This window comes from Leptonychotes weddellii, chromosome 1, assembly GCF_054177405.1.
Source record: "Leptonychotes weddellii isolate Sample4059 chromosome 1, ASM5417740v2, whole genome shotgun sequence".
Taxonomy (NCBI): Eukaryota; Metazoa; Chordata; class Mammalia; order Carnivora; family Phocidae; genus Leptonychotes; species Leptonychotes weddellii.
In genome coordinates, this window is record NC_138369.1 from 104,563,044 (window position 1) to 104,579,569 (window position 16,526).

The 16,526-nt window shown below is 39.1% G+C and overlaps 1 protein-coding gene across 1 annotated transcript in view; it reads right to left on the reverse strand.

Annotated features, from left to right (window-relative positions):
* Positions 1–5,403: 5,403 nt before the first annotated feature.
* The window catches only part of ZBBX (zinc finger B-box domain containing), a 108,309-nt gene continuing 97,186 nt past the window's right edge, over positions 5,404–16,526 (reverse strand). The window contains 3 exon segments of the mRNA XM_006735716.3: positions 5,404–5,480; positions 6,694–6,812; positions 8,587–8,734. Coding sequence (XP_006735779.2) covers positions 5,404–5,480; positions 6,694–6,812; positions 8,587–8,734 — 344 coding nt within the window.

The window sequence follows — 16,526 nt, forward strand, 5'->3', positions numbered from 1 at the left end:
AATTGCTAGCCTGAATTCCATCTCCGACATCTTGGTTATATCTGCATCCATTTATAAATCTGCAGCATAAGTCATAATCTCTGAGTCTTTTCTGTTTTGGGGGCTCCTCCTCCTAGTCATTCTGTTGATGGGTGTTTGAGGAAATGTATAGAGTCCAAATTATTGACCAGAACCCAAGCAAGATGTACCTGTTTTCTTGGGACCTTAGGGTTGCTGGCCTCTTGTTTTCCAAGCCCGTCTTCTGCCGGAGGGGCCTGCCGCGCTGTTACTCAGGAAACCCTGTTTGGGCGGAGTTGCCCTGCGCCCCTGTGGCGGGGGATGGGCTCAGCGGGAATCAGTCTTTGGGGCTTTTGTTCTCTGGCGGCTTTCCGTGTCTCTTCGCGAGTCAGAGCAGAAGAGACCGTTTCCAACCCTCTGCCTCAGAGCAGAGAGACCTTAGTCTGTTCTTCAGTGAGCTCTCCAGGCCACACCGTCTCCATTTCTGTCCGTGTTGCTATAAACTGCAGTGTCCTGGGTTGTGCGCCCCTCCGCAGTGCTCCCAGTCCTGTCTCCAGATCGGGGCACGTCTCTGCCATTTGTGCTTCTAAAACCACCAGCCGCTCCCAGGTTGCGTGTGCGCGCGCGTGCACACTCACGCGCAACTCCACCACTTGGGGTCCTGTCCCAGAGACTACAGTTCGCGTGCACGCAACTCCACGCTCGGGGTTTCCACCCCGGAGGTTGCAGTTCACCTGCGAGACCCCGCCGCACTGGGTTTGCCCTAAAGTCCTCTCCCGACGCTACTGGTCTGCGAGTCTGTGCCCGTCCGCAGCGCGCGAGGCTGTCACTCACCGGCGGTGTAGGATCCCCACGTCCAGGCACCCTCCCGCCTCCATTTATCCTCCGATATCTGCCCGCAGAATCACGGCTCTCCGCTTCTACCTCAAAATCAATGGCCTGCGATATTCTGTTTGTAGAGATCCAGATCTTCTTACATCTCAGGCTGGTTTCGTGGGTGCTCAGAGTGGTCTGGTAGATATCCAGCTCAATTCCGGGGACCAGTTGAAATAGGGTCCCCTACTCCTCCGCCATCTTTCCCCCCTCCAGCAATGTGCCCACTTAAGCAACTACATTTCCAAATTCCCTTGCATCTAGATGTGACTAAGTTTCAGCCAATAATACGTAAGCAGAAGCGTTGTGTGAGATATCCAGGAATACTGGTTAAAGGAAGTTACCTCAGTTAGGAGGTGTCTACTTTGCTCTCCCCACCGTCCCCCTTCTTGACACCTCGAACTCAGATTCTGACTGCTGGAGATCTATCCCCATCTTGAATGACAAGGTCACCTTGAGGATAGAAACAACATAGTAAGATATAGCTCCTGCACCAACTCCACACTGCCTACTCCCGGACCCCCCCCACAAGAGAATCTTCTACGTTAGTCCACTGTTATTTGGTGTTTCCTGTAATATAAAATTAAACCAAATCCTGATTGGTTCAATGGCCTAACTTACATGCTATTTTTCCCGGGCTGTAGTGTGGTGTAGGTCAGAGGAGAAAGTAAATGTGGGGTGATTACTTTTGAAAAATTAAATGTGCATCTGTTCATCTCCTGCCTGCACTTGCAGCTTTCATTTTTTTTTTTTAAGTGCAGAAGCTGTTTACAAAGTCTACCGTCGCTTGAATAAACAACAAAATGTTATACTATAAAAATACAATTACCTAAAAAATGTGAAATGATATCAAAATTTACCCTAAAACATCTCTTTTATACTTAACTTATGTTGAAAATATAAGGTTTAATTGTAAAATAGAGATGAAGTACATTTCCCCTCTTGGAAATATTCCTAAGCATTTGTATCTAGAAAAATGTATATTTGTTTTCTGGATAGAAAGCAATACACATAGTGCATCTTTCTGGCAGAAATAAGAGCATAGAGATGCTTAGAACTGTTTCCATAACTGTTATTGCATATTACATGTAGTTGAAAAAAAGAAACACAAGCTAACCCCAACAATCAATTAATTCTTTTCATTTTAAACATAACTGTCACCTCATGGAGAACACTAAAAATATCCTCTCCTTTTCCTTAACTATGGAAGACATTTGCATTAAAAAGGGAGGATTTTATTTCCTTAGAGTTCATCTATGCCTGCTGGTTATTCCCCAGCTAAAGTCATAATCCTGTTTGCAACATCATAATCATTTACTCAGCAAACAATCAGGGTGTCACTAACAAAGAATTCTGACTTTAGGTGGGGGATAAACTACAGGCACAGATGAACTCTGAGGAAATAAAGATTGTTTTCATGAAAATGTGGCTAGTAATAAATAACCAGCGATGAAAATTATGATGAAACAAAATATCCCATAAAAACAGATTTGGGGAGGTATAAATAGTATGTTTTTAAAATTTCTCCTCTCTGAAATTATGATGCATAGAGTGTTTATAAAAGTACCAGTGCAATCTTAATATTTAAAAATTCTGAGTTTACACATGATAGGAGAAAGCTAAACACAGGAAACAATGTTTCAAAAATAATTTTGATAAAATAAATTTAGATATTTAGCTTTCAACATAAACAACTTTATACATCATTCAGTTTAACTGTCCAACTCACTGAAAGCATTCTCCACTTTAGATACTGAGTGACTTTTGTGTATCATTTATTAACTCGATCCTGAATTCACTAATTGATCCATCCATTAACTTGTCTGTATATTCAATGACTGTAGCATAAGCTCATGAAAAGTGATGATAATAAGCATGGCAGAGAGCTTTTCAATTCCAAAAGGGTTTCCACACTCACTATTGCATTGGATTCCCACAACACTCTTCTGAGCTAAGTAAACTCAGTGCCTTTTTTTTCCATTTCATGATGAAGAAACACATTCAGTAAGTTATCTGCCAGCTAGTAAATAGTATAATCTGATAACCTGTGTTTCTCTCATTTTATATATCTTACTGTCTCCCCTTGGGAAAAATTAAGGACTGAGATGGCTTATCATTGGATCCTTCACACTTCATTCATTCATTCATTCATTCATTCATTCCTGACGACCAGCAAGCATATGCTAGGGACTAAGTGCATAGTGGTGAACAAAATGGACATAATTCATGTTCAGTTGAAATGTATAGTCTAGTTGACATACACTCAAAATCATCCCAATAAATTAATATGCTATGAGGAACTAGGAAGGGAAAAGTAGGATGTCATGAGAAAGAATAAAGAATAAAGAAAAAGGAACATAGGGAATTAATTAAGACAGGAATGAGAGAAGGTGCATTTTGAGACCTTAGAGATGAGAAATATCATGTAGCCAAAACCAAGATAAGGTAAGCATTGCTCAAGATCTTTCCAACCACTGAAGCATAGGGACATAGAGAATGTTTTTCTCTGAATCAAGGCATTATTTAAAATATCTGAGTGCCCTATTACAGAGATGGAGCCATTTCTTTAAAGAATTTATTTATTTGTCAGAGAGAGAGAAAGAGCAAGCACAAGCAGGGGGAGCAGCAGGCAGAGGGAGAAGCAGGCTCCCCACTGAGCAGGGAGCCCTATGCGGGGCTCGAACCCAGGACCCTGGGATCATGACCCGAGCCGAAGGCAGATGCTTTAACTGACTGAGCCACCCAGGTGTCCCAAGATGGAGCCATTTGGTAACATTCCTTAGGTTTTCTGTGCACTTCACATATAAGGCACAGCATCAAGTGGCCTGTGTTGTGTGAGACACTCAGAGTGCATTGGATGTGAAGGACTTCAGTAAATATTAAACAACATATTCAAGCTATCAGATATAATTTAATGTCAATTTGTTTCTATTATGTGTATGTCCAGAACTGTAAAATTATAGAATTTCATATGACTATTACACCACTAAGCAAGCCTAAGTATAAACTGCTACATCCCAACACGCACATAAAACCATGTGGTCATTTGTCCAGTGGTTGCTGGAGGCACACTGTGGTAACTCTAGCACGGGGAACATGGTTGCCATTCTTCTGGCATGTCTGTAACTCTCTCAATTCCACGGTCAGAACTAGGTGCATGCCTTTAACAGTGATTTTAAGCTTGAGCTTCAAAATGAGAGAACACATTGAAACTGCTTCAGGCAAAGGCTCTAATCTTACTTAGTTTTTATTTCCTCATTAGACTAATGGCAAAGGAATTAAGGAACTTTTCTAAATGTGTGGTTATGGGAAGAAAATAAAGGCAGAAGGGGGTCTGCTCTGCCACAGAGGACCCTCATGTTTAATTTCAATGTCATATTGGACGTCAAATGGCAAAGTCAACAGGATATGCCTATCTCAGGTCCTGGCCAGAAATGCACTAATGCAACTAATTCTCAGATTTATTTTTATTTTAAAATTTTTATATTGTAAAACGTAACAGCATCTTTTAAAATCCCTTTCTGAGCTAGTCCAAAAAAGACTCAAGGTATTCCTGGATACACAGAAGGAATAGTAGTGGTCCTTCTTCCTTAATGGGAATGGGACACCTCCTTCCACTTTGAGAAAAACACTGGAGTTGTATCAATTGCCACTAGGGAGCAATTTTCTTCTTCATCAGAAGGAAAAAGGAAGACGTTGTCTTACAGCAAAGGAGAGCAGAGAGAGTCAAAAAACTTTAAACCTGAGCAGACATGCTAAAAACAAAAATAATGTATTTTCTTCCTATTTTAACCGATGAAGAGGCAATCCCCATTTTAACTATAAATACTAAAATTCAGAAAGGTATCAGCCTCAGGACAAGATGCCAGAAGGGCCTTTGCCATAAATGATGAGGATTCAAGGGTGACTCACTGTTATCTCTCTGGGATGGTGACAGAGGAAGTGCTAAGAGGACAGTGAAAACTTCAGAGGAGTCACACGCTTAACTTTAAGATATTTGTTTCTTTTGAGAAATTTTATTTTGATTATATGATTGGATTTCCTTATTGCCTATTGTTCATTTATGCTACTTTTTTTTAAAAAGATTTTATTTATTTGAGAGCGAGAGAGAGAGAGAATGAGAACACGAGAGGGGGTAAGGTCAGAGGGAGAAGCAGACCCCCCGCCGAGCAGGGAGCCCGACGCGGGACTCGATCCCGGGACTCCAGGATCATGACCTGAGCCAAAGGCAGTCGCTTAACCAACTGAGCCACCCAGGCACCCCATTTATGCTACTTTTAATGAAGACATTTTTATACCCAATTAAAGGGCATTTTTAGACCTATAGACCTATCTATTTTTAGACCATAGAAATAGGTGTCTTCATCATTTTTTATCCTGCCAGTAGGTGACCTGCGTGACTACCAGTACAACATACTGATCCCATGGCAAAAATATCAAAGATAAATTACACTAAACAATCATCAATCTTATACAAGGGGTTATTACCCAGAATCATAAGGAAGAAAAAGGAGTTTGATCCTTGAGCTACGGCTATGCTCTGATGATGGCATAGCCAACCTGCAGGTATGTTTTCCTGATGTCAATAAACTCCTTAAGGGGAAACTGTCCTAAAATGTCACAAAGTGACAACCATAAAGCTATCCCTGGGCATGTCTTTTTCTGCTCTTTTGTTAAACTCTTGAATTATAAGATCATGTAAAGCACTGAACACCCTCCAACCCCAAATCTCCTACTACTCGAGACCAGCAGAACACCTCTATATGTGTTCATTTCTTTCACTGTCACGACCATCCAGCAACTGTATTTGTATTAGTCAGCGTTCTCCAGGGAAACGGAACCATTGTGACAGCTTAGCAAATCCAAAATCTACAGGGCAGGCCAGAAGGCGGGAGACCCAGGAAAGAGTAGATATTGCAGTTTGAGCCCAAAGGCAATCTGAAGGCAGCAGTCCCTCCTCTTTGGAGGACCTGGGTCTTTTTTCTCTTAAGACTTTCAAACTGATTAGTTGAGACCCACACATACCATTTAGGGTGATCAGCTTTACTCAAAGTCTATTGATTTAAATATTAATCTCATCAAAAAAATACCTTCATAGAAACATCTAGAATACAGTTTCACCAAATATCTGGGTACCGTAGCCTAGCCAAGTTGACATAAAATTAACCATCACACTGACCCTCCCACAGTAAGATGCTTGGGGGGGAGGGGGTTTCCTGTGTTTTCTAGTATATGTCTTTGTGTCATACTAGAATGACAAGTGTTATGTCTGCTTTATTTTGGGTCCTCTTTTTCTCTTCTGGCAGCAACATTTGAAGTTACCAGAATTTTCTAAATGTCAAAAACCCTAACAGAATCAAAACAAAATAGTAGTTACCAAAGTAAAGTATGGATTCTAGGCTCAGTGAATGCTACTGCCAAATATGAGTTGGCCATTGAATGTATACTCGTATGATGACATCATTATTTAAATATAATTCAACAGTTAAATATTACTTTAAATACAATCATGTTCTAACCTATATAGTAGGTTCTAGAGACACAATTTTAAATGTTATTTTCACAAATTCACCAAATTTTCCTAATATGATCTGCAATATAGATTAGTGTTTGACATACAATAAATCATTTGGAAGAAAAAGCCCTTAAACTTATAATTTCACTAACTTTTATTAGTCTGCAAACCTTGAAATATCAGAAACATTAATAATCAAAATCTCCAGCACCTGGACAGGTAATCACTTGGTCACTTTTTTCAGCTGTTTGCTTTACTTTGGGTACAAATGGAAAAGTAATGAACAAATGATCATTATCATGAGGAACTCTATGACCACGGTAGCATGATGACATGTTGCTTCTCAAGAAAATCCTCTTCCTCCTCATCTGTGCTGCTTTCAGAAAGTGTCAGCAAAGACTGAGTTTCAGTATCTCTTTCAGAAGAGCTGGAAATACATTAAAAGATCAATACACAATATACAGGACCAGGTTTCAACCCTTCATTTATCTTCTGATCAATACTACATGCACTGAAGTCATTGGAGGCAGGCAGATGTGAGGAGGCTGTCTCAGACTGGGGCCATAATTTTCAATGTGCCCAATATACCAAGCCTCCTTTTAATGAGAAATTCTCATCATTCTCCCTCTCCCAAGAAATAAAGCCACAGTGGAACCAAGGGGAGAAGATTTTATGGTCTCTGGTTGTGTCTTTCATTGATGATTCAGAAGGCACTTCAGAAACTTGCAGAGCCTCAGGGTTATCATTAGGAACATTCATCATTACATTGGCTGTTTAATAGAATCCCAATGAATAGACTGCCAGATAAATCACCTCTTTTGTGTACAGTAAATTAGGACTATGTGGATAGCCAGTCAAGATATGCCAAAACCAAAATTAATGGCAGCAATTATTTAGTTATTTTATTTTGTTACATTTTATTGTGGAAAGGAACTGGTAGAAACTCTAGCATATAGGTGTCAGCTTTAGGGAAGGAGGTAGTGTGGGGGAACAGGAAGGAGTTTGTAAAATTCAGATTTTTTTGTCCAAGTTATCTAGAGTTTCAGCCCATGTATGCCACTAAATAATATAAAATACTTCATCCTGTGATGGATATTTTTTTGGATCCTTCTTTATGCCCAACAGAGGCTAAACCAGCAGTTACTAAACTCTGATCTGTGGACCAGGGAAGATCTGACTGAGATAAAAATTTTCACTGGTCTAAGAAGAGAAAATAAGGACAAGGTAATGACTTTTTCATGACATTTTTAATTTTAAAGAACTGTGCTTTATTCTGTTTGTTCCCCTTATATTTTTAGTATGAAATGTCCTTTCTTTCATGAAATGATGCCGAGGGTATGTGGTAAGTTTAGTTACTTTGTTTTAAAAGAGCTTTTTAGGGGAAAAAAAATAGCAACTTTATATTGATCCCTCCTTTTAAAAATGTAAGTGGTGTCAGAAATCAAAAATCCAAGGACCACAGCTAAATGATTTTCTCCTTTAGAAAGACAGAGTAATGGACTCTTGATTCCTTTCACTGCAATATTAGACTTCAAACCAGTCAAAGGAATTTACAAATCAAGAGACTTATATTTTACATTTATCTTAATCCTTCTAGAAAAATCCCTCCTCCTTTTCCAAGAAATTCCATCATGTCAATAATAGACCAACGTGATAAACTACTTTCTGAAGCATTTATTAGTATAACCTGTGGTCTTTATGGACTGATCATCCCTAAATGTTTTTCATGGGCAGAAAGAATGAAATGATACAATTTAAAATATGCTATCACTAACAATCTTGACTTAATTTTAAGAAAGAATCTTCTCAATACTCTATTCGAAAAACCTTATTCACATTGAGTAAGATTCTATTAGTGCAAAGTACTGACATTTATTAAGTTAATTAATGCAAGTAAAGCAACTGTCTCTCCATATAAGAAGAAAGGCTGAAGGATTATAAAATTCCAAATATCTTTTCATTTTGCTGACACACATTGTGCAGCAGAGAATTAGCTCTTCACGTTAAAGTAACCACTTCATAAGACTTTTACTAAATCCTGATAATAGGTCAACAAAGGACCCAAACATTTTACAAAGAATGGCCATATAAAGTACACACATGAGGACAATCTTTCTTTATATAGTAAAGATAATTATTCAGGACTTGCCAAAAATTTCACTATGCCCTATCTTTACATATGGGCTGCAGGCTTAACTTACCTCCATTCCTCAACCGCACAGAGGCCTCTTGCCCTGGAGGTCTTACGGAAATCTAGGGTAGTCTGACTTATGTTCAGCGAATGGTTGTTGAAGGTTGTTAAAGCTGGTAACTCTTCTGAGGTTAGGCTGTAAAGCTTTTCTGAAGGATCTGAAACATTTTATTTCATGCACTGTCAACACATAAATTCAAGACACAAACGCACAGCATATGGTACTGAAAGTTTACCCAGTGTAAACTACAGGTGGTACAGAGAAGGTCAGTAGAGATTGTTAATCACCTCGATTTTCTAGTACTTGTGGGGCGGGCAGAATATGAAGTAAGCTTGATCTGACCTTCTAAATTAGGGCATCGGTATCAAGTCACTTCAATCATACTGACTTTGTTTTCAGCAAATTCCCCAATTTTTTTCAGTGTTATGGAAGTATAACAGACATGTAACGTGTGAGTTTAAGGTGTACGATATGTTGATTGGAACACTTATATACTGCAAAATGATTACCACCATGGTGTTAGCTAACACCTCCATCATGCCTTTTGTATTAGCTTTTTTTGTTTGTGGTGAGAACATTTAAGATCTACTTTCTTGGGCGCCTGGGTGTCTCAGTTGGTTAAGCGACTGCCTTCGGCTCAGGTCATGATCCTGGAGTCCCGGGATCGAGTCCCGCATCGGGCTCCCTGCTCTGCGGGAAGCCTGCTTCTCCCTCTCCCGCTCCTCCCTCTTGTGCTCTCTCTCTCTCTCTTAAATAAATAAATAAAATCTTAAAAAAAAAAATCTACTTTCTTAGCAACTGTCAAGCATATAATATTATTAACTATAATCACCATGCTGTACATTACATCGCAGAAGTTATTCATCTTCTAACGGGAAGTTTATACTCTTTGGCCAATATTTCCCCATTTCCCCCCTCCCTTAGCTTATGGTAACCACTATTCTAGTCTCTGTCTCTATGTGTTTGGCTTTTTTAGATTCCACATATAAGTGATATTATACAGTACTTGTCTTTCTCTGTGTGACTTATTTCACCTAACCATATTGATTTTTAAATATGTTATACTTAAAGTGTCAACTGTCCTGAAAATTTACAATATTGCAAAGAATATCATGGGATCCTCTTTAAAGCTAGAATATTATGCCATTCCTCAATTTGCCTGAATGTTAAACACTTTATTGTTTATTTTTGTCTTCTAAGAAATAAAAGTTTTACCCCCACACAGTCTGAGGCAAAGGTTAGTTCTGGCAAAGCTACCCTTTCTTTTTCTGCGTCCTTGCTTTGTTTGGGTAGATAATAACTATGTGAAAGGGGAGAAGCCTTAAATCTCCTTTTACATGAAGCTGGGGTGATTTAGCTCAGGTAAGGACAAATAGTGCAAGTTAAATAAGCAAATGGACAAGCAAACATATTTTATATGAACTACCAAAAAGTCAAGTACAGAAATAAATATGATTACTATATTATAAAGACCATAATGCTTTCTTTTCATCTTTGAAAAAGTTGTAAGGGCCATCTAGCTTATACCTAAGGTTATGCTGGGATGACTTTTAAAACTGTTAAAAGTACTGGGTCTTATTCTTCCCTTCCCACTCCTATGAAAGTGTCAAGCAAATATCCTCCTGATCAGAAGGACCACACACCAAACTACGGGTATTATACACTTGACTGAGAGAATTATTTTAATATTATTTCTTGGTAGATAGCACTTACTTGAAATTTTTGAGAAAGCAGAGATTCCCCTGCTGGAAGAAACTTCAGATTATTCCTGCTGCAAGATAGACCTCAATACATTTACAACTGGAAATGTCCTTAAAATTATTTAGGCCAGTGACTTCCAAATTATGATACATGGTGAAGTTCAGTAGGCTTGGGGATGAAGCTCGTGTTCCCACCACCCCAAAGCAACCAAGACAGCTTTCACTGGGTCTCATTTAAATTTGGGGCTCTGTATAAGACTAATTTTGAGAAAAACAAAAGATTCCTCAGCTAGAATTTTTGTCACATCCCCAGCTGTTGGAGATTAGGAAATTGTGGGTCCCCAAGGGATTGGTAACTTGGAAGTCACACAACCAGAGTAGAAAAACTGGAACCAGCCCTAAGCTCTTCTAGCTCACCAATATCATCAATCACTATGTTCCAGAATCTAATTCTTTAGCCGAGGCTTTTATTTGCTCTCCTCTTTTTCCACAAGGAAAAAAAGACAGGTATGCAAGACACCTTTACTTGCCCCAATGATAGGGAGTGTTAGCGGTGAGAAAGCAATCAATTCAGGATTTGGAATTGGTTAACACTACAGTACTGAAACCTAATAGTGACTCATAGGTCTAAAGAACACCAGCAGGAGATGTATTCAACCTCTGTTAGGCAATTGAGTCCCGACTGAATGAGCACAGAGCTAATTCAGATGGTGCAAACAGAATGGGCCTATTTTTGTATAATTGTACATTCTCAAAATTATTTTTTCGAATACCTGGTGAAGTTAATAGGGGCAAAGGTGACATCACTTGGTTTTCAAGGCAGAAGAAAATAAAACTGCTTATGAAAACCCTATTGTGGGTTAGTGTTAAACCTAAAAGATCAATTGTACAAAAACCTAAGTTTTTCTAATATAAGACCAGGGAAGACTGGATTGACATTTATATTGGAAATTCAGCTGTTACAAATTTACTTTATACCCGTCAAGAAAGTGGACTTTTAAGGAATGGATTGAAGTTAAACCTTTTATCCCTGGAGTAATAGTGTATGTTCTCTGATCATTGAAGAATCTCTTAAATGCAATAATAAAGAATGGCAAAGGGGGAAAATTGACTAAATAGGGAGTTTTAAGGTGTATTTCTGCAACTCAAGTCACTTAAAACATATACATAAAACTTTATTCTACAGGGAAATGAACATTTAGATGGGTAAAAGAAATGAAGGAAAGAAGAAAGGTAGAACCAAAGAGACGGGTTAAAACTTCAAAGAATGGACACAAAGCAGATAGGCTACTTTCCTATAAGGAACCCAAACCACCACCACCACCCCCATCTAAAGAACGATCTAGCAGAGCTACAAAGGACATCCCTGTGTTTAGGAGGGTGTGACAACCAGAACACTTGCCCTGTAACCTGTGAGCCCCGCCCCCAACACTTCATACTTTTGTTTTCCTCTCCCTCCATCTCTTCCCTTCTGCCATTGTGTCTTGCCTTGTTTATCCCTCCATTCCTTCTTCCCTTTACCTTCACTCTGCCCACAACCCTCTGCTTTTTAAGTGGTCACAATATTGATCAGAAGTAAGGATTTCACATTATTTAAGTGGCACTGTGGTAGGGTGGTAAGACAAAGGACTGTGGGGCAGACTTGCATGGGTTTGTGCCTGGGCTTTTCGGAGCTCCCAGGGAAGACCCCAGGCAGTTACTATGTCACCCAGAGCCTCAGTTGCTAAATCCACAAAGGGGAGATCAAAAATCATATCTGTTCATTTACCTCACAGAGTAGTTAGTTTTAAAGATCAAATGGAGCAACACTACATATAAAAACAAGTAGTGATTATTATTACTCATTGAATGGCTTCATATTCTTATAGCAGAATTCTTAAAAATAGGTTGACTTTCACTTATATGTGGCACTCATTTTTTTTTCTGAAAGTGAAAGGTGACCTAAAGCAAAAAGATTGCCATTCCAGCCCATCTTAACCTGTCTTTATAAGGGTTACTTAATTTGCTAACTATATATCCTGATTAGCCCTTTTAGAGTTTAATATCTTACTTGATGGTCAACTTTTGAACAGAGGCCCCAGTTACTCACTGCCTTACTATTTTATTTCACCAGCAATATAGCTACATCTGCTAGTATCAGGTAGATTTTTATTCTTTCTTGTTTAAGAAAAAGTACTTTCCTCTCTTTAATTACTTGGCTCAGTTAACTACCTGTGGTCTTGTACAAACATAGGATTGCCATGAGAATTTAGGTCTTAAACCACAAGTCAGAATGAGTTTGAACAAATGGATCATTTTTAACTAATGAAAATGTGAATGCTTTAATGTGCATTATTATTGATACTTCCTCATAATGCATATCTTCTGATATTTCCCCAATTTCTTCAGGCTATAACAATATTCAAAAGTTGACAAAGTGACTAGTTAAGTAAGTTATATTGCCATATTGAGCCCATTAAGGAAGTGACTGTAGCGTCATTTACAGAGATATTTGTGGAGGAAATAATTATATGGCATGAACTATAGCTAACTATACCCTCAAAGTGGCCCACAAGAAAACATGGCTTTAGAATGGAAACAGCTTTTAGATGTTTTTGACTAAAAATTAGACTTACCAAGAGAACCTTACCTGACTGTATGTGGAAAGTACCACTTACTGATTCCTTACATAATTTAACAGATTTTTTCAGGACTTACTATGTGCTAGGCAACTAACTCTTGAGAGAGAGTGTGTGTGTGGAGGGAGAGAGAGAGAAAGAAATTTTCATAAATATAATGTTTAATATATAATTTAATTCAATCACTGAATAATTTTATGATAGGGCCGATTATTACCCATCTTTCATACACAGAAACTGATGCAAAATCAGATTAAGAAAGCAATTTGCTTAAAGTCATGAAGCTAGTAAGGAGTGGTTTCAAATTTCAAAATCAGGCTCCTGGCCCCAGAGCCTGGGCTCGCAACTACCCTGCTTTGCTGCCCCCATCTCCTGATTCAGCAGAAAGTTGTGTCTGCAAACTGCAACACATCGCCCCCTGCCTAACCCGCTAGCCTGCCCTGCCTGCCTGCCTCTGAAAAGGCTCTAATATCAGCCACAGCAATCTGAATGAATGGGGAAAACACTCCATTTAATGTAGTTATTTTCTGTCTTTTCTTCTCCCAGCTCCTCAGCATAGTTGTTTTCCACAGAACTTAGAGGACGTGGATATACCCTAAAGCTAACAGAAAACAAGTCAGGTTTGCTGCTCTCAAAAATTTGGCTTTCACAGAGATGTGAACACATTTACATTTGTATAAGAGTCAAATTGTGTAGCTGTGCTTCTGTGGAACCAAACCTCATGTGGAGTTTTTCCAGGCTACACCATGAGTAGTGAAATGTGGGTAGAATTTTTCCCCCCATTGATGCTAAACGGAATACAGAAGTCTTGTACAGAAACAGTGAGTTTTCTGGAATAGCGGCTGATTACACCACAACATCTGTCACCTCACTGACTGTTGGGTTGATTCAGCTGATGGGCCACCCTCTTCCTTCCTCAGCTCCAGGTGAATGTCTCTAAAGCTGTGCACTCATCCTGAGCCAATCTTCTCAAAGAGAAAGAGCTGCTCGTGGGTCAAGTGTGTATAAGTGATTTTGTTCTCCTCCTGGACCATCAGAAAAGCCCTGGCAGTTCACAGGCCACACAGTGTGTGCTTGCTTTCATATATGAAAAGTTATGCATCCTGGGGAAAAAAGTGGTGCCAGCATATGAGAAAATGAGTGGCCCAGGGAAAAAGTGAAGTATGTAAGAACAAAAGCGATAAAGGAAATAGGAAAGCTAAGTGGTTAGAAACAACCACAAGAGACTATTGCTTGTTAAGTGCTGTGTTTCATTTGTAAATAATGGAATTTACCAATTTATCAAAATAAGAAACCCTTCATTTTCTGATTAAAAACTGTATGGTTATCCTTTTTAGATCCAGTTCAGGCCTATCATACTTCATTTCTGAATTGATCTTTAATGTGAGAATTACCTCCAAGGAGATTTACATTTGATTTTTAGTATTTTAGACTAAGGCAAATGGACGATAGGTACAGATGGATCATAGACTCTCATCCTCCAACCCATAATGAAATGAATAGAAAAAGCAGAAAAAACAAAAATCAAATCAAATCACAAAAGGAGTCAAACAAAGAAAGGGATACAAGTCCACATAATAAACCTGGAAAAGGGGCAACCAAAGAAATAAACAGAAGATTCACTGAGGTATAGCTGGGTGTTACCACTGTCCACCCACTTTCCTCCCCACCCAATACACACACCAAACTAGTATCAGGAAAAGGAGAGTCATCTAAAGTACAGGTCTCACCAATACCACACCAATTTGGAGATCACTGGTGAAGGGGAAGTAAGAAGAAATTATTTGAAATACTTTTAAAGCCTCTAAGTACCCACTATAAGATCTTAGCAGAGGCAAGCAAATTAAAACCTGCAGGTGTTCCCATAGGGACAGAACACACTTGAAAACAGGTGCAATGAAGTTTAATATAATCAAGAAGAAGACGAGAGCCCAGGTCCTCCAACAAATTAGGATAAACTCCCCATTCCTTCATCTATCCTCCCATGCTTCTGAGCTGGCAAGATACAGAAAACAATGCAATAACCAACCCACAGATAGTAGCTCCAAAGAGAAGACCGACACATCTCAGGTGGACAGCATTTTAGGGAAAATGTAGTCTCACTATATCAGAAAAGGCAGAGCATATGAGCAAAGCTGCCCACAGTAAGTATGAACAAGGAAGATACAAAGAAATGACAGCAACTAGCTATGCAGACAAACTAGAATCTAAGAATTCATAGCATGCAAAGAATGATTAAATAAAAGATCTAGTAGAAAACAGATCAAGACCATAAGAAAGGACTCCCCATGAGTCCTTTAGCTACAGAAGAAGTAACAAAAATGACATTTTAAAAAAGTGCAACACTGTGAGGAGCCAGTCCAACACGGTGGTATAGAAGACCCTGAACTCACCTCCTTCCATGGCCACACTGAATCTACACCTACATACAGAGCAATTCCTCCTGAAGAAGAACTCAAGGCTGAATGACTGGCTCTTGCACAATAAGAGAGAGAGGGACCACAGGGAAGGGTAAGAGATGGAGACACAGTAATGAAGGGAATCCCATCCCCAATGTGGCAACCTGAAGTGGAGAGGCATATATCACCGAGGGGCCCATGTGCAGAATCCCTCACCCCGGGACACAAAGAAAAAGTAGTGATTTAAAGGGAAATTGAACAATAAGTGAAGGAAATTCACTAACCATAAAATCTGCCAAATGGTGGGAAACTACTGGAAATCACTCCAGGGTTGGAAGCCCTGGTAAGTGCCATTTTTTATGTTCCCCCTCCACCTTGGTAGCACAAACAAAAGCAGGATCCAGGTACTATAGTTGGCCTGCTAGGGCTGACCCGACAAGCCCCAAGCTCCTAGCTTAGAATAGCTCCAGCCATTTCCCCACGACAACCCCAGCATGTTGCGCCCTGGGCCAATCCCACTCATGGGTATAGAAGGAATACACCTCAACATAAAAAAGACCATACATGGCAAATGCAAAGCTAACATTATACTCAACCATGAAAAGCTGAAAGCTTTTCCTCTAAGATCAGGAATAAGACAAGGATGCTCACTTCCACCACTTTTATTGGACTTCCATGTTTTATTCAACATATTCAACACTAGAAGTCCTAGCCACAGCAATTAGGATAGAAAAAGAAAAAAAGAAAAAAAAAGCACCCAAATTGGAAAGGAAGAAGTAAAATGGTCACTATTTACAATTGGCATGACACTGTATACAGAAAAACCAAGACTCCACCAAAAAGCTGTAAGAATAAATAAATTCAGTAAAGTCACAGGATACAAAATTAATATACAGAATCAGTCACATTTCTATACACTAGTAATAAGGTATTAAAAAGAGAAATTAATCCCATTTATAACTGCATTAAAAAGAATAAAATACCTAGAACTAAATTTAAGGAGGTAAAGACCTGTACTCTGAAAACTATAAAACACTGATGTAAGAAATAGAAACAACATAAATAATAAAAAAGATACAAGGTGCCATTCTGATTGGTGTGAGGTGGTATCTCATTGAGGTTTTGATTTGGATCTCCCTGATGCCGAGCGATATTGAGCACTTTTTCATGTGTCTGTTGGCCATTTGGATGTCTTCTTTGGAAAAATGTCTGTTCATGTCTTCTGCCCATTT